The following is a 22211-nucleotide window of genomic DNA, read 5'->3' as shown; positions in this document are numbered from 1 at the left end:
CTCAAAAAATCTTGATGAGCAATTAACTATCACATAACTCAAAGATCTATTTTATACATTAAAGATGGGAAAAGCTGCAAGGCTAGCAGTGGGGGAAAAAAAACGTGGTTATAGAGAGGAACCCAGAGGAGGTTGCCATCAAGTACAATTTTTAAAAAACCCAAATCCACACCCTACACAAATCCTTGAGGCCAGCCTTTCACTTGAAAATTTGGTGGCTATTCTCAATTTGTCCAAAATGCGTCCTAATATTGGATAACAGCCTCTCTGGGAGAAGAAAAAGCTTGGAATACCTGGAGTTTCACAAAATGGAGGTCATACTCCCAAAATTTGCTTCATAGACCTCACTCATTTCCATGCCCTCAACCCCCATCTCTCAAATAAAAAGATACCAAAGTACTAATCCTAAAAGATCCTCACTCTCCCATCCAAGTTAAAGCCTGGCGAAGATGAGCCATTCCCATCTGGTTTAAATGTCACCAAATGACGAGTTGGTACAACCGCACAGAAAATTGGGAGGATTTTGCCTTAAAGACCTTGTAATTATGCGGTTTTGATAGGGATTTGTTCTTTGTCTCTGGAGTTAGAGGGGTGGAGCAGATGTTCAGGTATCTGTATGCCTCATAGGAGCACATGCTGAATAAAAGTCCCACTAAGTGCTGAAAATACAGGTTTAAACTGAGTTCTCTAACACTACAAATTATTCAAGCTGTGAGGTGGCAAGAATTAACACAGGAATACAGAAAAATCTGCCTAGGGCCACATGAGAAACATAGCTGTAAAGAGAAGGCTCAGCCTAGCTACAAGCTCACAACTAAAAAACTCAGCATTCTTAAAGATTTTAGAACTTGATATATACCATTATTAGACAGTGTTTTAACACATCTAGAAAGCAGAAGTGAGTGAACTGCTTGACTGAAGAAAAAAACAAAAAAGCCACACCAGGAGAAATACAACATATATGGGTCCACCTAAGAAACAAAGTCCCGTAACAGAAGATACATAGTTGAACAAAAAAATTGGAGGATTCAGAGGGGAAGGATATAGCTCAAGTGGTAGAGTGCATGCTTAGCATGTATGGGGTTCTGGGTTCAATCCCTGGTACCTCCTCTAAGAACAAATAAGTAAATAAACCTGATTACCTCCTCCCACCAAAAAAAATAAAATAAAAAAGGAGAATTCAGATTTGTATGATTATATAGGCGTTCTAATCAGCTTTGTTTTTAAAAAGTTTGCCTACTTGTTATTAAAAGAACAAAAACAGGCTCTGCCCTGAGCATCAAAGGTAAAGCTTTTCTTGCCACCTGTGGTACTTTTCTCCCCACTTTACAAGTAATTTAAAGGTTCAATCTACTAACCCTCTTGTCAGGCAGGATTGGGATAGTTAAACTGTTAGATAAAACATAATGCACTCCATCTGCAGGGCTTCCACAGCATCACAGCCATCCCTAGGGGAAATTAAAGTAATCTTAAACACTTTTTAACAAATAAAGCTCGGTGAATACAAACTTTTGCCCATATACACACGCTATGCATAACACACATGTACTACACATTTTCTGAAATAGCTTGCAACAGCTCTACCTGAAAGTTTTATTTCAATTAATTTTTTTAAAAACCCAAGTACAGAAAAGCTTTATCTAAATCAATGGAAGAATTACATTCTGTATATTCTAGTTATGACACTAGGCTTTTGGCTTTTCAAGTTTCACTTTTAAAAATTCTTTTGCTATAGGGAAAACGAGGGTTATGTATTTGGCCCTAACCTCTGTCTCTAAATCTGTCCCCAGACCCTTCTTAGCTGTGAGCAAATAAAGCTTTTGGGATTTAAGCTCCTTGCAATCCATCAATTAATTAATCTGGACAGCAGCCCTAGGTCAGTGTCAGATCTCCTTATAGCAGATGAGAAGGCATACACTGGAAAAAGAAATGACTTTGTCCAAGGTCATGATGGATTCAAGTTAGATTCAAGATTCTACCCACTTATTTCTAAAAATCTAGAAATACTGACTCCTTTTACATAATAGGAAAAAAAATCCACACACACTTTCCTTGTTAAAGCTTATTTTTATCCCTGCAAAATACTTCTTAAATTTTACATTTATTGTTATCAATATGAAAATGAGAAAGCAGAAAGAGAAGCCATTGTGAGACAGCTTCAACAAGAACTGGCTCACACCCTAAAGAAGCAGTCCATGTTGGAGGCTTCACTGGAGGTCATATCAAGTTATTATACTAATTTAGAAGATGAGGCACAGGATTTAAAGAAACTATGTCAAATCACAAGTCAATTGCAAGAAGCACAGGATCGACACACAGAGACCATGAGATGTGCTGAGAAGGCACAGGATCACATGCAAAAGCTTGAAAAGCTTGAAACTGAAAATTCCAAGTTAAAAGTTACAATCAAAAAGCAAGCAGGCAAAATTGAACAGCTTCAGAAAAACCTGTTAAGTACAAGTTTGAGGATGAAAAGGAACAATTAAAGAAATTAACTGAGTTAAAGCAATCTCTGGAATATAGTCTGGATAAAGAAATAAAGAAAAATGATGAATTAGAAAAAGAGATTACTAGATATAAGGAACTCTTAAAAATGACAAGAAGGAAGTTAAATGAATATGAAACTGGAGAGATTAGTTTCCATGGAAATTTAAAAACCAATCAAATTGAAATAGATATTCATACTAATATGCTCAAACATAAGATTGATGATCTTACAACAAAACTGGAAACTACATCTTTAAAATGTCTACATCTGGATGCAAAAAATCAAATTCTTCAACAGGAGTTATTATCTCTGAAAGTAAAGCAAAAGAAATGTGAAAACTAGAGAATAAAGAGAAATTGGAACAAGAAGTAGTAAACCTTAAAGTCATATAGAAATGAATATGGCAGAACAGTCAAGTAGAGCAGTATCAACGGGAGAGTGAAGAACGAGCAAGACAGGATATAGCAGAAAAATTAGAAGATGTCAACCTATGTTTACAGACACAAGCCGCATCTCAAGAAAACTTAGAGCAGTTAAGAGAGAATAATAATTCTTCAAAAAGAAGTCAAATGGAACTCAGAATTAAAGATCTGGAATCTGAACTCTCCAAAATGAAAAGTTTTCAAGAAGATTCTAATAAAAACACAATTGGAAAAATACAAGCAACTCTACCAAAAAGAACAAAAAGTAAGAAAGTCATTGGCAAATTGCAAATGATGTGACCGACAAGGGACTAATTTCCAAAATATACAAACAGCTCATACATACACCTTAATATCAAAAAAACAAGAAACCCAATCCAAAAATGGGCAGAAGACCTTAACAAGCAATTCTCCAGTGAAGACATACAAATGGCCAATAGGCAGATGAAAAAAAAGCTCAGAATGCATTGCTAACTGTCAGAGAAACGCAAATCAAAACTACAGTGAAATATCACCTCACACCAGCCATCATTAAAAGTCTACAAACAATAAATGCTGGAGAGGGTGTGGAGAAAAGGGAACCCTCTTACACTGTTGGTGGGAGTGTAGATTGGTGCAGCCACTATGGAGGACAGTATGCAGGTTCCTTAAAAAACTAAAAATAGACTTACCATGTGATCCAGCAATCCCACTCTTGGGCATATACTTAGAGAAAAATATAATTCAAAAAGACACATGCACATCAATGTTCAAAGCAGCACTATTCACAAAAGCCAAGACACGGAAACAACCCAATGTCCATCAACTGATGACTGGATAAAGATACAGTATAAATATACAATGGAATACTACTCAGCCATACCAAAGAATAAAATAATGCCATTTGCAGCAACATGGATGGACCTAGAGATCCATCCATATTGCCTTCTGCTCTTACACCTAGAAAAACAGGTAAAGAGACTATATTCTCTATGGTTTTGGGTATACTTAAATAATTTTCATAATAAAAAAATTCCATGTACACCCTGCAAATGAAGGCTCTTGCAGAACAAGTAACTAGTCCTTAGTCTAGAAAGCAAGCTTAACTGATTAAAAAACAAACTCCCCAGACGAACAGACTGGATGACTCTAGGCCATGTCTAAAGGTGTATGGCAATGATGCTTCAAGAGGAATGGTCCAGAATTAAAGATCTGATGTTTAAAAAAAAAAAGTCTCAGTCAAATTCCACATCTTTGTTCCAAAAATCTTACAATTATGGAACAAAAATGTCTTACTGCCCTAGAGGCAGCTTCTTCTCATTAGTCTTCATAAACTTGGGAACTGAAAAACCAAAATCACCACAGAACTCATCTAATAGTTAATGACAGAAAAGGGAGCATTTTTGGAAGAATTTTTTGAGGTGTACAAAGGTAGTCTCTCATTCTTCTCTTTAATCCCATGCTAGGATACACCAGTTAATAAAATACTTAGGAAATCCTTGTGAAGCTGCATACAATTTTCGTGTATAAAACAAATTTCTCACAACTCAGAGTTTAAAATACAGATACCAGTTTCTCAAACTTAATCTAAAGTAAATGAGAATGACCCAGTGACATGGCTTTCCCAGAGTATCACTCCACGGACCCACTCATTTCAAAGGGGCTCATCAGTGTGCCTCTGGTGATTCCTTCTCAAAGGACTCAAACTTAGAAATTTCAAAAAGGAAAGTATAGCCACCTCTTCAGTTCTCAACATTAATCCCACCTAATTTAATTTTTTCTTGAGTCTGCAATGATTTTCTGCACTTAAAAACAGGTATACTAGCATAATCTCCAGAGCATATCTAACTCTCTTGGAAAGGAAACATCAAACCACCAGCTCAATGCAAGGATTGTACAACGAGGAAAGCAAGGTCTTTCTAGGTTACTGGTTTTAAAATCCATAGATGGGCTTTGCAAGGAGGTACCCAAGTAGGCATCCTGTAACCTAAATCCAAGACCCTAATTAATTAGCACTTTCATATTGGGGCATGAGCTCTCCCTTTATCCTTTTCTATAACCAAACTTTAGTGTGGTCCAATTAAAACAATGAGAGGTTGCAAAAGCCTACAAGAAGATCCCATTTACAGCACATAAACCGCCCCCTCCCCTTTTTAATCAAACAGTTTGCAATAATGTTTTTATCTTTCTAAAAGAAAATTCTCTCACTGGCAGATTTCTATCTGCCTATATTATGTAAATAAGTAAGCAAGTTTCCTATTGGCTCTATCAATCAGAAATAAAGAAAATTAAGCACCTTAGAGACAAAGAAGGAAATTGAGGGTTAATTTTCTCTAGTTTTTGTTATCAGTGTCTCAGTAATGAACTCAACCCCAAGTCTTAATTCAAAACATTAACACTTTTCAAAGGCAATTCTCTATTCATTTTGCTCTTTAAAAAGGTTTATACTGCATGTTTAAACAAAATTTTTTTATAACCACAGGAAGGGAAACTTTTCCAATAGGGGGTGGGGAATGTGAATCTTTAGCCCCCTCATATATTTGTAGTATCACTCACATTACATTCTAAGAAACTATTAATTTATTGATTAGTTCACTAAGAGGTACAGCTAGATGGATGTTTGTGGCTCCTCGTGTGACCAATTTACCACTGGCAAAGTCAAATTTAGCTAAACACCCATTCAAAGACTACAACAAATGAAGTTTGTTCTTAATTTCGTTTAAGGAAGACACATTCTAACTAAAACTGTAGGACTTACTCCAGCCTCCTACCAAATGAGAAAGAAAAGTTTTTCTTTTGAGCAGTAGAATCCTAAATTCATCTTAAAAAGTAGTTACAATTGGGTACAGGCTTTCTCTTGGGGATGATGATGTTCTAACACTGATTGTGGTGATGTTATGTAAAACTGTGAAAACACTAAAAACTATTGAATCTCACACTTTAAATTGATGAACTGTATGGTATACGAATCACAGCTAAATAAAGCTGTTATTTTTTTTTAAATAATTTTAAATTCTTCCTTCACTCAAGTATGTTTCTATTGATAAGCCTTTCCCTCAAATGTTAAAGATTTAAGGTGGCAAGGAATCACAACTAGAGAAAAATTTCATGACGCCAAAGAAATTGGGAAAACAACAGGATTAAGCCAAAGTCAAGAAAACCTAAAATTAGAGAGAATGATAGGTTGGAATAGAGAAAAAGAGCTTGGTATCATTAACACCTCCACCATACAAAGAAATGTGTGTTTAAGTTCCACCTTGTTCCCAAAGGTGGAACCAAAAGGCTGACTCAAAGCTGCTGACTGTATCGAAACACTTGCAAGTTTTACACTTTGGCTATACAGATGAAGGGATCAAACTAACAACCACAGGAAGTTAAAGTTGAAAAATGTATCTACTGTGCCATCTGGGGTCTGACTTAAATAAATCCCTGACTTCTGAACACCAGAGAAAAAAACTGTGTAACCTGCCCATCTATGGCCAAGTGTTACATGTTTGAGGGCAACAAAGAAGGTTATTAAAGCCATCAAATACATTCTAATCAAACTCAGGAGACTTAGAAAAGTATTTACTGAGCAGCCAACTATTTTCTGCCTAATAGTTACACCCTAAAAGTAATCATCTCCAAATACTACAAAGCGGCATGGAAAATATAATTTGTCCTTAAAAAGAAATCTAAGTACATCAAGAAAGAAATAAACATTTGCATTCTAAAGGTAACAAAACCAGAAGTCAGACCGTTAACAAAATAAAATAAAATTTTAAAGAGCAGCCCAAGAAACAAGCCTAGTAATCCTACATACTTGATGTAACTTGAAAAAAGGTTTGTTTACATTCCTCTTTAAACTTATAACTCAGGATTTGAGTACCAACTTCTTGATTTGTTACATTTTGTCACATTTATCTTCCTGTATTTTCATACATTTGTGAACCCCAAGGTTTTAGCAATTTAGGACCATCACTGAGAAGAAACTATAAACTGAAGCTCCATAAGTACCATTAATTAAAAATGCAAAGATAAAGACAAAAGGAAACAGAAATGCTTTATAATTCTTCCCCTTACCTCAGAGAAATAAAATACCAATAGACCAAATCCCCACTTTAATACAGCCACTTGTATTCCAAAAACTCAGTGGCCATAAATTATCTAGAAACACAGGCATTTTACAGCTATTGCCATGGAAAATATTTCCTACCTCTTGGTTTTTTTGGGTTGCTTTATTTCAATTATATGAAACCACTTGTTCACAGTTTTCTAAAACAAAACGGTTTCTAAAACAAAGACGGTTTACATCCTCATCTCTTAAGAATCCTTTGTTCCAACAAGACCTTTCTTCAAGAGCTACAACTTATGAAAATATTTCCCTTTTCTCTAGTTGTATCAACAACGAATACTCCCCAACTCTTTCCATTTGGCACAGGAGTTTGTTAAACAAAGGAGGAAGCAAGCCTCCTCTACACAAAAGAAGTCTTCAAAACAGAGCATTGGTTTTGTTTGTGGATTATTTATTTGTGCCTCTTTAACACCTTCCTCGGACTGTAGTACGTACCACTCTCAATACAAAATGGTGGCCATCATGTCTGTCTGACATTCAGAATGGGGAAATGGAGCAAGATCACACATTTTGCAAAGCTTACCGTTAATATCCTAGCCAGGACAAGGACATGAGGAGCCAGACCTAACCAGAGTAACACTATCTTTTTGGGAAAAGAGCCCTACAAAGGGCACAGGATAAGAAAGTAGATGAAAGGTTTACCCCAGCCCTAGTACACCACAATACCAACATGGAGGACAACTCACTCCCAGGAGTGACTGCACACATTTGGGCCACCGAGAACTTACTCAAGTTACCTAGTTTCTGAACAAAATCCCATTGATGCAAACGTAGAATATTCATATTCACCGTTCCTAACGTACAGCTCAACTGCTACCTGTACATGACCTATTCTTCCAGAACTAAAACCTTGGCTCCAAACACCCGGCACAACTTCAGCAGGCCTCTTTGCGCTCTAACCGGAACGCACTTCCCTTAAGCAACAATCAACCCTGCCCACTTCTTGATAGAAATGCATCTATTTTCAAACATTTCCCCCATACTAGCTGGCCAGTTATTTTCGAACCATGTATTTCATCTCCATGTTCAAACTGGCCCAAGAAAAACTAAAGTATGCTGTCCCCGGTTCAATTTGGGGGGGAGGGGAAGGGAGCTGGGGTAAGGAAGACATTGCGGGGTCTCCCTCAAAACAGCTCTCCAGAGCAGAACGGTTACGCACAGAACCCCCGCAACTCAAACGTCACTACAAAGAGCAAGCCGAAGACAGACAGGGGCGGGAGGAGGGTCTCCCTCCGTGCGGGCGGGGGCGAAGTGGGGACAAGATTCTCAAACTGTAGAAAAGCAGTTGAATCTCCTTCCAACGGTCCCGGGCCGTCCAACCGCCGTTAGGCCGCCTCGGCGTCGGCCGGCCCGAGAGGGGGGCACAGCCCGGGGGTCGGGAGCGTCCGGGTCGTGGCTGGGGGTGGGGAGGGGGGGAAGGGGTGCCCGCCGGGCTTCCCCGCGGACGTTACAGCCGTTGGGGACCGTTTCAGGAACACCCACCCTCAAGCCCACCCGGGCCGGGGGCTGCGCGGGGGCCTCAGCTCCAGGTCGCGACACGGGGCGGCATCCGTCTCCGGGGTGACACCTCCCGCTGCAGGCGGCCCTCGGGACAGGGGCCCGGCCGGCCCCCAGGCTCACGCCCCCTCAGCAAGTCCGCTCGGCCCGGCCCGGGGCTCCTCCCGCCCGGCGCGGCCGCCCTGCCTCGCCTCCGGCCCCAGGGGGCCCGACGAGGGTCCGGGCCGGGGCGGGGGGCCGGGCCCGGAGGGTGGGGCGCCAGGTGAAGCCGCCCGGGCCGCCGCCGCCTCCACACAAAGGACCAGGGGCTCCGCCGCCATATTGAAAACTTTCCTCCTCGCGACAACTCGCGGGGCGCGCACCCCGCACCCGCCCGGCGCCCCGCACCCGCGCCCGCGCCCGCCCCCGAGGTTGCCTCCGCGCCCGCCTCCCTGCCCGCCTCCGCCCCGCGGGCTCCGGGCGGCCGCGACCCCGGGGCCGGTGCCGCTGCCGCCGCGTCCGGATCCGAACCCCTGCCCGGCCCGGCCGCTCCCCGCCCCCGCGCCGAGGCCCCAACGCCCTCCGGGCAACGAGCCCTGCTCGAGACTCACCGGCGGCGGCCGCACCTTGCAGATCCCGGTCTGCTCGGCTATGGGCCGGATCTTGTGGATGAAGGCAAAGGGGTCGGCGAACTCCTCCCAGCTGGGCTCAAAGACCGGGCACTCGGGCGGCGGCAGGAACTCGCCCAGCGGGCCGGGGCCGCCGAGGGCCGGCGCGGGGCGCGGGCAGGGGGCCTCCATCCTCGCGGCCGCCGCGGACGCGGCTGAGCGACGACTACTCGCCTTCTTCCTCTGCCTTCCTCCTCCTCCTCCGCCCGGTCCTCCTCAGACTCGGATCCGGCTCCTCAGACTCAGACTCCGACCCGGACCGACGCCGCCGTGCCGTACCGCGCCGCGCCAGCCACGCCGTGCGCCTCCGCCGCCACGGTGAGGAAAAGGAGTCCCGCCCCACCCCCACCCGCCCGGCGCCGAGCGCCCGCCCCCGGGTCGGGCGGGGCGGCCTCCGGGGACCGAGCTCGTCCTCGCGATCCAGCCCAGCCCGCATCCACAGACCACTGACTACGTGCCAGAGTCCCTTCCCTCCCTCAGAAAGTTACCAGTCTGGGGGAAAGGCCAGGCCCACGAGTGCACCCTCTGTCCGGTCCAGTCCCGTCCCGCGCCGTGGGAGGCGCCTGGGGGAAGTGCCCGAACACTGGGTCAGACCCCGGAGGGGCGCGGAGTCTCGGGCGTGGAGGAGACTTCTCCAGGTAGAGGCAGCAGCTGGAACGTGAGAGCAGCCTTGTAGGTGAGAAAACAGCAGTTAGGAGGAGGATAATACACTCTGAGCACGCCTCTCCTCGGCCCTGAGCCACGTGCTTTCATGATTAATCTTTAAGGTGCGCAACAACCCTGCGAGGCAGCTGCTTGTTTCCATTTTACAAATAAGGACAGCGAGGCACAAGTTGATCAAGCAATTTGTCCAAGTTATATGGCTAAGAAGTGATGGAGACTCCACTTATTGGAAGGTGGGGCGTTGCAGGGAAAAGAGGACGACGAGTCTGGATACAAGGAGGAGACCTGAACCGGTCCAGAGGAGAAATGCTGGGGCCTAAATTAAGGCAGCCTCCTCCTTAGGAGGACGGGGTGCAGATGTAGGACACGAAGGTGACAATCTGGGCGGCACGATTCAAGTGTGCCTGCCAGAGTGGTGCGGGCCGTTGGCATCGCTGCGGGACGAGAGGGCAGTCTGGGGAGGCGGGGTGGGGCCGTCATGTGTTCCCTTCTGGGCGTGATGAGTATTAGGTGTCTGGTACAGGTGGAGATACCTAGCAGGCTGAAGGGACAATCCGAAGGGGAGCGGTCAGAACTGGAGATGTTAAACCTGGGGATGATTAGCAGGAGCGACAGCTGTTGTTTACCTGATGCTTACTGTGTGTGAGGCATTGCTGCAAATGGTCCTTAGCTCCTTAAATACGCGCTACCAGCCCGCGGGGCAGGTACCGGAATCCCATTTTGCAGAGCAGTGAAAGGACTTTTGACACACTTTCTTCTTGTTGGGGGGTATGTCCTGCGCCCGAAAAGGGGAGAGAGGGAGCTTAAAAAGGAGGACTCCAACACTAAAAAGACCTCTCTTATCCAGAAAGCAGCCAAACCCATGGAAGGACTGTTTGCTGGGGCCTCCCTGGTAGATAGGTGTCAACAGAGTACTAGCCCTGCTTTCAGATTCATCTGGAGAAAAAAAATAATTATCTTATTCTTCAGGATTCTTCGACTAAAAGGCGGGAAGGGAAGAAGCCTCCTCTTCAGTAAACTCTTAAGGATGCCCAGAAGTACTTGGCCCTCAAAAGAGTTGAGAGGTCCTTGTAGAAGGTAGTCCTTTTCTTTGCCGCCTAGGGCTTCGGAACCTAGTTAAGCCGCTGCGGTGGAGACTTTAGCCGAGGAGCTGCTGGCATCCTACTGGAGAAAAAGTCATCAGTGTAAGATAAATATGAGATGTAACAAGTTATAACGTGTTAATGGTAGAATCTAGGTCGTGGGTATAGAGGAATCTGCTGCAAAAAATTCTTTTAACTTTGCTGAATATTCGAAATTTCTTCATAATAAAAGGCCGGGGAGAAAATTCCTCGTTGTCGCTGTTTGCCGTAGGCGGTCTGGGCTGTCCAGGGTCGCGCTAGAGTTGATTTCCTGTCATGTGCTCTTTCCTGGGAGTGCCGTTAAGACTATCTCACACTTAACACTATCATCCTCCAAGCCAGGTAGATATAACTTAGAGGAAAACCGCAGACATGATCGGGTTATGACCGAGATGCAGGGGGGCGAGCCCTCGGAAAACTCCGGTCCCCAGCTGAGCACCAGCTCGCCCGCAGCTCCCGCCCCAGGCCTCCCCGCTCCGCGCCCCCCACTTCCGGTAGCGACCCCAGCCACGGAATTCCGCGGCTCCCAGACCGGGCAGCGGCTGCCCGCTCTTCGTTGACGCGCCGTGACACTGAGGAGCGCCGGCTCCCGGGCGGCTAGGGGCCCGGCCCGGGAGGATCAGGGAGGGGCCCCGGTAGGGGCCACTCCGCCCGCGGGGACGCGGAGGCACTCCCGGCCCTTTATGATGCGTGTTTACATGTGCGGAGGGATCCCTCCAGCTGACAGCCGCGTCGCGCCGGCTCTTCTTTTTTTAAAGAGCCCGGCCGCGGGCGCTGATTGGCCGGCAGGCCGCGGGCGCTGATTGGCCAGCCGGTGCGACGCTCGGGGGCGGGGCGCGCGCTGCATTGTCTGCTCCACAGCCGCGGGGCGCCTCAGAACCCGGGATGTGCTTGGAGCTGGAGGTGCGGGGCTCCGGGCAGCGGGCAGCGGAGCTAGGGCGGGCCGGGGTCGCGGCCGGGGCCGGGGCAGGCGGGTTGCAGCCCCGGCAGCCGGAGCGGAACCGACCCCCGTCCGGTGCCACGTCTCCAGGAACCCCTCCTTACCCGGGACGACACCCCGCCCCGCCCGGCTCCGTCGCCAGCCGCAGCATTTGTGTGGCCCCAGAGCCTCGCACAAGTCCGTGGGATTTCTATGCTCCTCCGCCAAGCCTGTCCAACCCCACCCCGGCCGCTGCCCCCGGTCTGCAGCCTGCGCCCCGGACCTGCCGCCCAAAGATGGGGCGCCCCTGCGTTCCTTCCGGGCGCCGCGCTGCAGACTTCGCAAACCAGGGAGCGACCCGGCCCCGCGCATTGTCCCCGGGACTGGACTGGGGGACCCGGGAGGCCGGCTCCCCAGCGGCCGCGGACAGGGCGGCCCGCACGGCACGTAGCGCACGTGGAGGGCGGCTCCCTGCCCTGCGCCCGCCGCGGCCTCCGGCCGCTTTCCGGGACGCACGGGGTGGGTGTTGCGCCTCCCCTCCATCCGGCCGACCCCGCGTCTCTGCGCCGGCCTCGCGCGTCCTGCCTACCTACACCACTCGTCACCTCCCAGCCCTGTTGGACCTCCTCTCTCCTCTCCATTCCCCCAGGTTTCCCAAAGACCTCTTAACAGTCCACCTCAGCTCCTCCCTGCAGCTCATTGCTGTTATCTCGCTACCGCTTTGGGGGCCCTGGAATGGTTGGTGTCAGATGTACCCTGTGGAAACGCACAGACCCTGAAATTGCAGGATGAGCTGCCTCCTTGGTGGCACCCCTCTTTTACTTTATTTTATTTACTTTGTGCACTCCCGAGACGTCTCTATTACTGCACCTTTAACTCGGTATTTGTCTTTTCACATTGTCCCTGCCCTCTTCCCTGAGCAGGCCTCTCCACCGGATTGTAAGACGCTGGAGGGAAGGAGGCAGAGTCTCCAGCTCGGGGACTAGGTAGAAGCTTCACGCATTTGTTGGACAGGAAATTGCCTTTGGTGTCTGTGGCTCCGTCTGGCCGAGGATGGAGTTTTGGACCAGGCAAAGAGAAGAATCTGGCTGCCCAGGTGAATCAGGAAGAAATCTCACAACAGACCGGTCTGCCGGGGGTGGGGGGACACGGGGCGGGGGGAGTCCCCTTTGTGAGATGAGCCCCTGTCATTCCCCATACGTTTGCCCTGCTCGGTTCCCTGGAACCAGCAACTCCTCCAGCTCTGCTGGATGATCTCTGGTGGGACTTTTGTGCTCCCTGTTCTGCCCTACTCCCAGCTCCGGGGCTGCCCTGCGGATCAGTTCACACCGTGACCGAGGTCTTCTCTCAGGACTTCTGTCCCTGGGAAGCTGGGTCTGGGTCCTGGGGAGACATTTGGTAACTGAATACCTCTCCTTGCTGCCCATCTCACCCTCTCCAGTCCTGGGACCCCTTCTCTGCTGACTCAGCCCAAAGGGACCCAGGGTTCAGGACTTGGGTTTACCTGGGTGTGTGGGGCCCCTCCTCAGGGAGCCTCCTTTCCAGCACAGCCAGCCCTGCCCATATACAAACACTTTGGGTGTTTTCCTCCCATTCAGGTTGGGCCACTTTGGAGGCTCTGGACTCTGCTGAGGGATGCCGAGAGGCAGAGAAGAGAACTCAGGTGCCCTGTTCACCCTGCAGCAGCCACCGTCACCCCTAAGGTCTCTGCAGTAAGGAGCCCCTCTCTGCAGCTCTAGGGCCTCGGATGGTTGGAATGTTTGGAATTCTCTGTGTCAATGGTGCAAGTCTTCCAAGAGGAATAAAACGTCTATGTAATTATATCAGAATTTCACAGAGCACTCCCAGATCCACCATGGTCAGCAAGTCCTGTTGAGTGTACAGCACAGGGTCTGACAAGAACCCTAATGCCAGCTCCCTTCTTCTCTCCCCTGGCAGGCGGGGATGATGTGTGAGCACCTGGAAATACTGCATTGTGGGAAAAAGATGGGGCCAGAGGCTGGGAGACATTCAGTCTGTTGGTTGTATCAACGCTGTGAAGTAGATGAGTAATATTGTCACCACTTTTCAGTTGGAGAAGCTGAGACTCAGAAAAGTTTATCAACAAAAGTTACACAGATAATAAATCTTAGTGCTTTTGACCTTCCCTGAACAGCAAGCTTTAGAAAAGGGAAGCTTTTCTAAAGCTGAGGGAAGAGGACATGGGAGCCCCATCCCAAATCTGCCCACCAGCTGGCCCTTCTCTCCCTGCTGAGCCACACTGCTCTCACACTTTGGGGAGAGTATAGTACTTTTGCTCACATACTAACACTATCACAAAACAATACTTGCCCTTATACAGTGATGCACTACATGCTGCTGAGACCCATGAAGTTGGTTTTGTAACCCATTGTGGATTGTGACCCTCAACTGGAAAAGTGCTGCTTGGAGCGTTCCTGGTGTTTGGCAGCTTTCAACAAGAGGTAGATCAAGTAGTGAGTTCTGTCAGATCCACCTAACCCTGAATCTCAGCCACTGCTCCTTCCCCTCCATGTTTTCTCTAAGTCCTCCAGAGCACTGTCCATGCCATATACAAATCAACCGTATTTCTTATCTCTTCAGTTTTTTTTTTCCACTGTTTATTATTCACTTGTCTGAAATCTAGTCATTTCCCTCCTACCCCTGTCCACAGCCATCCAACTCCAGGGATTGCTTTTGCCCCGTCTTTTCAGCACCTTGTCACACATGAGTGCCCAACGTAAGACCAGGACCTAGCAGAGTCTTCAAGTCTCCAAAGAGCTGACTTGGAGCACAGGTCAAGACCCAAATGCCTACAGGGACAGGAAAAAATGAGAGAAGCCAGTCAGATGGACCCACAGGGAGGGCACACGTTCAGTTCCTGGGGCCATTGCTGTATGCCAGGGTGACAGCAAGTTGCCATTTTTCAAGAGAAGCCAAAAGTCTAAGTTTTTATACAAGCCCTCTGAATTTTTAAATGTTCAATTGAATTTTTGAAAAACAGTGGGTGGGCCAACCAAACGTGCTGGTGGTCAGACAGTTCTGGGTGGGGCCGCCTCCCTTGCGAAGCTAGTGGGATGATGAGTTTGCTGACTTGCAGAAAGAACACTGGTTACCCAAGAAGCTCTAGCTGAAGCACCCACAGCAAGTGCTGGAGGGATGGAGGTGAGCACCTGCCCGTCTTCCCCCACCCCCAAGGGTCGAGTTCGGGCTTCTGGAAGAACTCTCTCGTCAGCGAAGTTTGGAGCCCACATCCAGGACATGCCGTGGCAGGAGCACAGTGTCACAGGTGGCTTACCCCAAATGCACCATTGATGAGGAACCTGAGGTGTCATGGTTTTTTTAATATTTATTTTCATTTTAAATCAACTATACTTAAATTAAAAAAATATGTTTTCCCCTTTTCCTCTATTGCTTGCCACTAAAGCCCTCAGAGAAGTGGGAATCAGATGCCAAGACAGGGATGAGTTCTCAAAGTGCTGTGCATCTGTGTAAGAACCTAAAAGTAGCAGGGAGGAATAGCTCAAGTGGTAGAGCACGGTGCTACCCACGGTGCTACCTGGGTTCAATCCCCAGTACCTCTTCTCAGAATAATAAATAAATCTAATTACCGTCCCCCCACCAAAAAAAAAAAAAAAGAACCAAAAAGTAAAAATTTGGGTGGGGGTTTATGAATAGGGGGAGATGGACCTCTCAACTATGAGGGAAAAGAAGGCAGGGCGGGTTTCCATGGTTGAAAAACACTCGTCACTCCTGATAGCGAAAGTGCTAATGCCCACCAAGTACTCCAGTGCTCGCTGTGTGCTGGGCATGTTTGTGCGGGTGAGCTCTTAATCCTCAGGACGCTGGATGTCATGCACCTTCATCCTCATTTTCTAGATGAGGAACTGGGGTTCAGAGACTGAGTCATCTGGCCAAGGTCTGGTGGCCAGTAAGTTTAGCAGAACCAGATTCTGGCCCAAGTCTGAGTCCAGAACCTGAGCTCTGGATCATCACCCACGTGGTGCCTTCTCTGTGTGCTGCCCAGTCCTCCTGGCACTGCTGTGCCCTGGCGTCTGGCATCGTGTTTGTTGAAGAAATAGTGACCACTCACCATATCACATAATCCTGATAACTAGTGAGTCAGGACACACTTGCCAAGCTGTTCTCTGGGCAGGAGCTGTGCAAGGTGCTATGGCATCAAGTGAAACAGAGGCCTTGCCTTCAGGGGCAACTTTGGCCATGGTGACCTGAGGCTGGAGAAGGAACATCTGAGCTCCGACGTGAGTGATGGAAGGAGGCGGCTTGTGGAAAGTCTACAGAGGAGAATTCTAAGAAAAGGAGAGCACATGCAAAGACCTGAGATAAGGAACAGCTTGGTTTGTCCGAGGGATGCTCTCTCCCAGAAAAAGCAGGGCAGGGTGGGGGGTGGGGGGCAGGAGATGAAGTCAAAGAGGCAAGCAGATGACCGGGTCAGGCGGGATCCCGTGGGCCGTGGTCTGGGGTTTGGGAAGGGGTATATTTGATCCACCATGTTAGAGACCTCTCTGCCGTGTGGAGGACAAGGGTGGAGGTGAGGGACCAATTAGGTGGTTGCAGTGCTTCAGGCAGAAGGTGATGGTGGCGTGGACTCGGGATGAAGCAGCAGGGATGGTGAGGAAGGCTCCTATTCCCCATACATTTTGGAGGAAAAGGTCACAGGACTTAATCGATTGAACGGGGAGTGTTAAGAGGATGGTGGTGCTTTTTACTGAGGTGGAGAAAACTTGGGGAGGTAGCAAGATTCTGTAGTTCTCTTTTGACTCTTTTAAGATTAAGATACCTCTTATTCACCCAAGTGGAGGTGTTGAATAGTCAGGTAGTCTGGAGTCGGGTAGTCTGGAGCTTGGGATAGAGGTCAGGGCTGGAGATAAGATCAGCCCTAGGGTTATCTGTGTGTGTGTGTGTGTACACTGTGCATGAAACTGTGTCGAAAGATACACACACGCATTAGAGTATTACACTTACGCGTATGTCTGTATGTGTGCACACACATACACTCCTATGTAACGCATATAGCACTTAAAGCCATGAGGCTGGGTCAGAGTCCTGGGACCCTTGACATTCACTGTTTGGGAAGAGGGTGACCAAGGAAAGAACCTGAGAAGGAATGGCTGGGGATGGGGGGAAGAGCCGTGTTGGGGAGAGGGTCTGGAGGAGGAGGCAGCAGTCAGCCTTGTCAAAAGCTGCAGAGAAGTTGGTCAGGTGGGGAGAGGAAATGTGAAATTAATAACGAGTTTGCTGTGTGGGGCTGAGGGGATGGGACAGAATTTGGCGTGGACGTGAATTTGAGGGGGGAGGCGTGCTTTTTGCTCTTTTACCCACTGGAAGTTAGTGGAGGTCCTTTTTCCAGTGACAGGAATGTCCAGGAGGGTGAGAGGAGTGGGTGCATCACAGAAGAGAAAAAGGGTGATGGCAGGGGTGATGGGGCTGAAGAGGTGAGAGGTTTGCAGGTTAGGAGCCAGCCCCCCCCCCCCCACCAACCGCCATAGCTCAGAGGAGTGGTGAAGGGTGGGTCCTTGCTTTTCAGGTGAGCACCACCCACAGGGACGTCCTGAGCAGGTGTACCTCTGATGATGGTGTAGGTGGTGAGGACACAGAGCAACATCACAGAGGGAGCTTAGCTCAAGGCTGGAGAACTGGGGCGGGGTGGGGGCAGGGCTCAGATTGCCTTGCCAGGCTCACCACCCCCGCTGCACAGAGAGACTGGTCCTCAGAGGCCCAGTTCCTCTTTCTCTCCCTCCTCCTCTTACAGGAGCCTGTGGAACTCAGAGGGCTAGTGAGGGCAGTGCTCCTGATGAGACAGACAGGGAAGCCATGAGGGGGGAGCAGAGGGGACAGGGCTGTTCCTTGAGGGTGAGTTCCTCTAGCCCCGATTGTAAAGCCTTTTATTCAGTGTGCATATCCACGCGTTTATGTTCCAGAGAAGAGAAGCCTACTTCTGTTGCATGTAGTGGTTTGTGTCTGAATCACCTACCTAATTAAAAGTCCTGGCTTAAGGAAAGCAGGTAAGAAAAGTTTAAGCCTTACTACAATCTATAAGTGTAAGTCCCATCAAAAAGCTAAATGGTAAAGGGAGAGAAGCTTGCTAACCTCTACCAAAATACTGGAGTGGCTGGGAACCAGGAAGATGGGGAGACTAAAGAATACGGCAGCCTTAGGAGCATAGAAATCACTGGCCACGATTTCTTTTCTTTCGGGCACTGACTATGCAGAGAGAGAGTTGAGAGTGGAAGCAAAGGTACCTTACAGTCTGTCCTCTGCTCATTTAGAAACAGTCAGAAAAATGCCTTCTCACTGGAGAAAAGACATTAACAGGAAAGAGCAGCACACAGGTGCTTCTGAGGCTGAGCCCGCCTGAGTTCCAGCAGCCTAACACTCACAAACAGGTGTTTTTTTTTTTTTTTAAACTCTAAATTAACAGAATCCTGTTCCACTCAAGGTCTGTGAATAAGACTAAGGATTGGAATAAATCAAGGATATCTTTTACAAAAAGTAGGAAAGTCACCAAATTGCTTAGCACTTAGCAACACTTCAAGTTCAGCTATTTTAGTAAATAGTTTGACTTGTTTAGAAAAGCAGGGGGGTGGTGACCATCTGTTTTCTCAGATAAAGGAGCCTCATCACTGAAGCCCTGGGCAGACCCTTATCACTTTGAGAAGGAAAACTTTGGGGAAGTTCACTCTCCAGACAAACCTATAAAGAGAAGGCAGCAAAGGTCGCAGGGCAGGTGGCCCTCCCTCTTCAGGCAGGGAATCAGGCTCCATCCAGCTCAGACAGAAAGGCAGGTTAGGAAGTCAATTCACAGCAGTGAGAGGAAGGGTGGATATGGGGTGTGAGGGGTTGGCTCCCAGGAGGCTGGATGGGAGGAAGCGCCCCGCCGCTGTCACCTTGCCCTTTTGCTGTAAGAGCCAGATCTCTCTGGACGCCACGCAGTTTTACATCAGGCGCTGCTGCTTAACCTCACTGGGCGCTGGGTTCCTGTGGGTCGTCTTCGTTCTGAAAATCCCCTGGGAAACTGAAGACAACCAAGGTGTGATGGCTATCCGAGGCCACGCAGCAGCCTTGCTCTCTCTCTGGAATTCAGCATGTGGAGGGGGTGGGTGTGGACAGGTGTACTCTCAAAACACCTGTACCTTTCAGCAGAGAGTTGGAGGCTCCAAAGAGGAGTTGTGGTATGGCCCTGGCTGGACCCACTGGTCCCCAAGGAAGCTACATTTCCCCCCATGTTTGTTTAAGTAAGAAAGCAAACAGACACTGAGCCCTGGATACTCTGGCCGGTGGTCAGATTCCTGAGGATGTGCCGGGCTCGCCCTGGGACTGTGAACGAGCCACTCCACCTCTCCCTGAAAAAGCTGACGGGAAACCACTGGGGCCTAAACCCTGCACTTTTGATGAGAGGACCATGTTTTGCCTCTGTCAGTACCCCAGGAGGACAGTTACAGGAGAGGGAAAGACCTGGAATCAGCACAGGACGCAGAATCTCACCTTCAAATATTTGGAAAAGATCCAGCAGAGAAGAAAGAGTGAGGTCCAAGAAGGGGAGCGGGGTTCCCCAGGGAAATGGGCATCAGGAGGTGACCTGACCGGAGGGGGAGGGGAGGGCAGGAGAGAGGGCCGTCTGTGCCTGGAGTCTGAATGCGGTGGGCGGTAAGCGCCCCACCACGGCACCTCTGGATCAGGAACAGGGGAGGTGGAAAGAGAAAGCAGTTGCTGCAGGAAGACGAGACCACCGGGTCAGAGAACCATCTGCAGCAGAAGGGCCTCCGAGGCCTGTAACCCCGCGCTCCACTGTGCGCTGGGGAAGTCAGCTCACACTGGCAGCAGCAGAGCTAAGATAAGAGCCTTGGGGAGACGAACCGAGTAAAAACAAAAAGAATTCTAAGACTGTAAAGATAGCTAATATTTATTGAGCATTTAAACCCCATGCCACAAAGTTCTGGCTCAGAGAAGGTCCATGGGGACGCAGCATCACCCGACCTAGCTCTTGTCAAACTTTAATGTGCACACGAGGCACCTGCTAATGTTGTTAAAATGCAGATTCTTTTTCACTAGATTCTGCATTTCTAATAAGCTTCCAGGTGAGACTAATGTTGCTGGACTGAGGACCACCGTTTGAGTAGCACAGATCTGAGCATCCCCTCTGTGGAGGGGAAGGGAGGGAGGCCGTCCCCTGCTCATCGCTCGCTCACCACGCCGTTCCCTCTCCCTAGCGTGGCTAACGGTGGGGATCTCCGCGGGGCCCCAGCCAGACCGGAGCAGCCTCTTCTACACACTGCTCTCCCTGTTCCATGCTACCTCTAAGGTGGAGCAGAAACACCTCACGGTGCTGGTCCACCTGGCGGATTCTGACCTCACCTGGCTCCGAGAGACCGTCCTCCACATGTCGAGCCTCTTCAGCCCTCAGATCCTGGCGGGGCAGCTGCTGCTGCACCATGCTCCAACCGACGCCTACCCCAGCGAGGGTGGTGTCAGTGACAAGGCTGATCGCAAGGGGCTGAACTCGAAGCAGAATGTAGACCACGCCTTCCTCATGAGTTTTGCCTCAAAGCTCTCCGAGTACTTCCTGCTGCTGGAGGACAATGTCCTGTGTACCCCAGCTTCATTACTCACATCCACTGGAAGGTGCACACCCTGAAGTCTGACCCCTGGGTGCTCCTGGAGTTCTCCAACATGGGCTTCCTTGGGAAACTCTTCCACAACAGGGACCTCCCAGTCCTGGCCCACTTCCTCCTCCTCTTCCACAAGGAAAAGCCCCTGGACCGGCTCATCCCACATTTCCGTGCCCTCTTGGCCCAGAAGAACCCAATCCTCTGCAGACCTTTCCTCTTCTACCACAGGATGCCCTATCACACCTCTAACGACAGCCAGAAGGCCATGAGAGCCCAGAGAAGGGGCCCCTACGGTCCCAATAATCCACCAGGAACCGTTTTCACGGATATGAAGGTCTTCTGTGTTCATTTCCCCCGGGAGGCCTACACTCTGGACGGGTCGTTCTTTTGGACCTGCAGTGTTAGTGCAGGGAACCACCTGACAGTCATCCTCAACCACCCGGCAACTTGACAAGTGTACAGGTGCTGACGGGCACTGTCCTGGATGGGAACCATGCCCTGGACAAGGGGCAGGTGGAGCTGGGCTACAGCCTGGAGGGGACAGCACAGCACTGCACCGGCTTTGCCCTGCTGGGCCACCTCTTGGAAGGGCAGCTGAACCAGGAGATACTTCTGAAGAGCACGGGGTCCGAGGTGAGCTGTGCGAAGCTAATGGTGAACGTTGCTCAGCTTGGCGGTCTCATCGTCAGGAACACTTACCTCCGGGAGGAAAAGGTCAGAGACATGGAAGCAGCTCTGGACAAGAGATCTGTCAACACGATGAGAAATTAGATTCTTGGAGCCATTTCGTTCCCGCCTATCTGAGTGCCACAGGGGAGATGCAGGGAGCAAAGGGCTGAGAGAAAGCTCTGGCATTCTTCTGGTCCTCCAAGATGGCAGACTTGTTCTTTCCTTTTTACACCCAAACAAGTGGCTCTTACAGGACATCTTTTCCTGGGCTAGATACAGCTTAGCCCCATTTGGGGAAAGCCCTTGGTCACTCTCAGAATTTTTCTATTCTTGCAGCTGAGATCAGCACAAATACAGGGGGGGTGTGTGTGTGTGTACAAATACACATAGTTAGAGGTGAGGTGTAACAGGAGGGTGAATTGGGAGGCCCTGGAACTGACACCGTAAGAACCAAGAAAGAGATTCTCTTTAGAAGTCAAACTGTCAAGTTCTGGAATGCCGCAGGTGGATGGACGGCAATAAAATTAACCCCTTAACTCTACCCCTCTAAGCTGTTCCACGTGCCAATCCTCACAAACAAACTTGGGCATAAATAGTTCACTTTCTCATCAATAGTTCACTCCTTAACCCCCACACTGGCCTCTGCACCCACAGTAATGCTGAAACTGTAAGGACAAGATAGTCAAAACCTGGTGGCATTTTTCCAGACCTCATTCTCCTTAACTCTCTGCAGCAATACACTATAAACTAGGCTTACTTCTTGACATAGTCTTCTTCCCTGACTTCTGGGGTTCATCCATGCCTCAGAATTATTGAATCCCTACTATGTGTTGAGGACAAAAAACTCCTTTTGGGTTGAGAAACACAGGGTCTTTGGGGAGCACACATCTCTGCCAAAACTTTATTGGGCGCTTAGGAAAGGCATTCTGGAAAGACGTGACAACTAAGCCTAGACCTGCCAGGTAGTGGGAGAAGATAGCCAGGAGAGGAAGGAAGCTTGGGGAGCTTTACCAGTGAAAGCAGTGGCATGCAGAGAAGTGGGCCTGAGCTGAGAAGGGGCACCGC

At 48.9% G+C, this 22211-nt stretch overlaps 2 protein-coding genes, 1 long non-coding RNA gene and 1 pseudogene across 7 annotated transcripts in view; 3 read left to right on the top strand and 1 right to left on the bottom strand.

The window, feature by feature from the left end:
* Positions 1-9279, bottom strand: part of KDM5B (lysine demethylase 5B) — a 68608-nt gene extending 59329 nt beyond the window's left edge. The window contains exon 1 of the mRNA XM_074351463.1: positions 9091-9279. Within this exon, the coding sequence (XP_074207564.1) occupies positions 9091-9279 (189 nt within the window). The remainder of the gene's footprint in view (positions 1-9090) is intronic.
* Positions 2196-3269, top strand: LOC141574834 (ankyrin repeat domain-containing protein 26-like; annotated as a pseudogene).
* A 407-nt stretch (positions 9280-9686) lies between the features above and the next one.
* On the top strand, positions 9687-18367 carry LOC141574734 (uncharacterized). Of its 5 annotated transcripts, none has more exons than XR_012501740.1 (3): positions 9687-9823; positions 12774-12946; positions 13449-13679. It is a non-coding gene; the product is annotated as an uncharacterized LOC141574734 (long non-coding RNA). The 5 variants fall into 5 exon arrangements; XR_012501739.1 differs by having other exon boundaries at positions 9813-9914; XR_012501742.1 differs by lacking the exon at positions 9687-9823 and adding an exon at positions 14522-18367 and having other exon boundaries at positions 11219-12946; positions 13449-14312.
* Positions 18368-18461: 94 nt separating this feature from the next.
* On the top strand, positions 18462-21248 carry LOC105069984 (alpha-1,3-mannosyl-glycoprotein 4-beta-N-acetylglucosaminyltransferase-like protein MGAT4E). Its single transcript, XM_074351448.1, is given in 6 exon segments — positions 18462-18916; positions 19265-19340; positions 19342-19391; positions 20079-20456; positions 20459-20920; positions 20923-21248. Coding segments are annotated over 6 exon segments (1515 nt in total). The 5' UTR covers positions 18462-18693.
* The last annotated feature ends 963 nt before the right edge of the window (positions 21249-22211 follow it).

Source organism: Camelus bactrianus, chromosome 23 (genome assembly GCF_048773025.1).
Source record: "Camelus bactrianus isolate YW-2024 breed Bactrian camel chromosome 23, ASM4877302v1, whole genome shotgun sequence".
In the NCBI taxonomy this organism is placed as follows: Eukaryota; Metazoa; Chordata; class Mammalia; order Artiodactyla; family Camelidae; genus Camelus; species Camelus bactrianus.
Note: the sequence above shows the minus strand (reverse complement) of the source record. Positions and strands in the feature narration are given on the sequence as shown.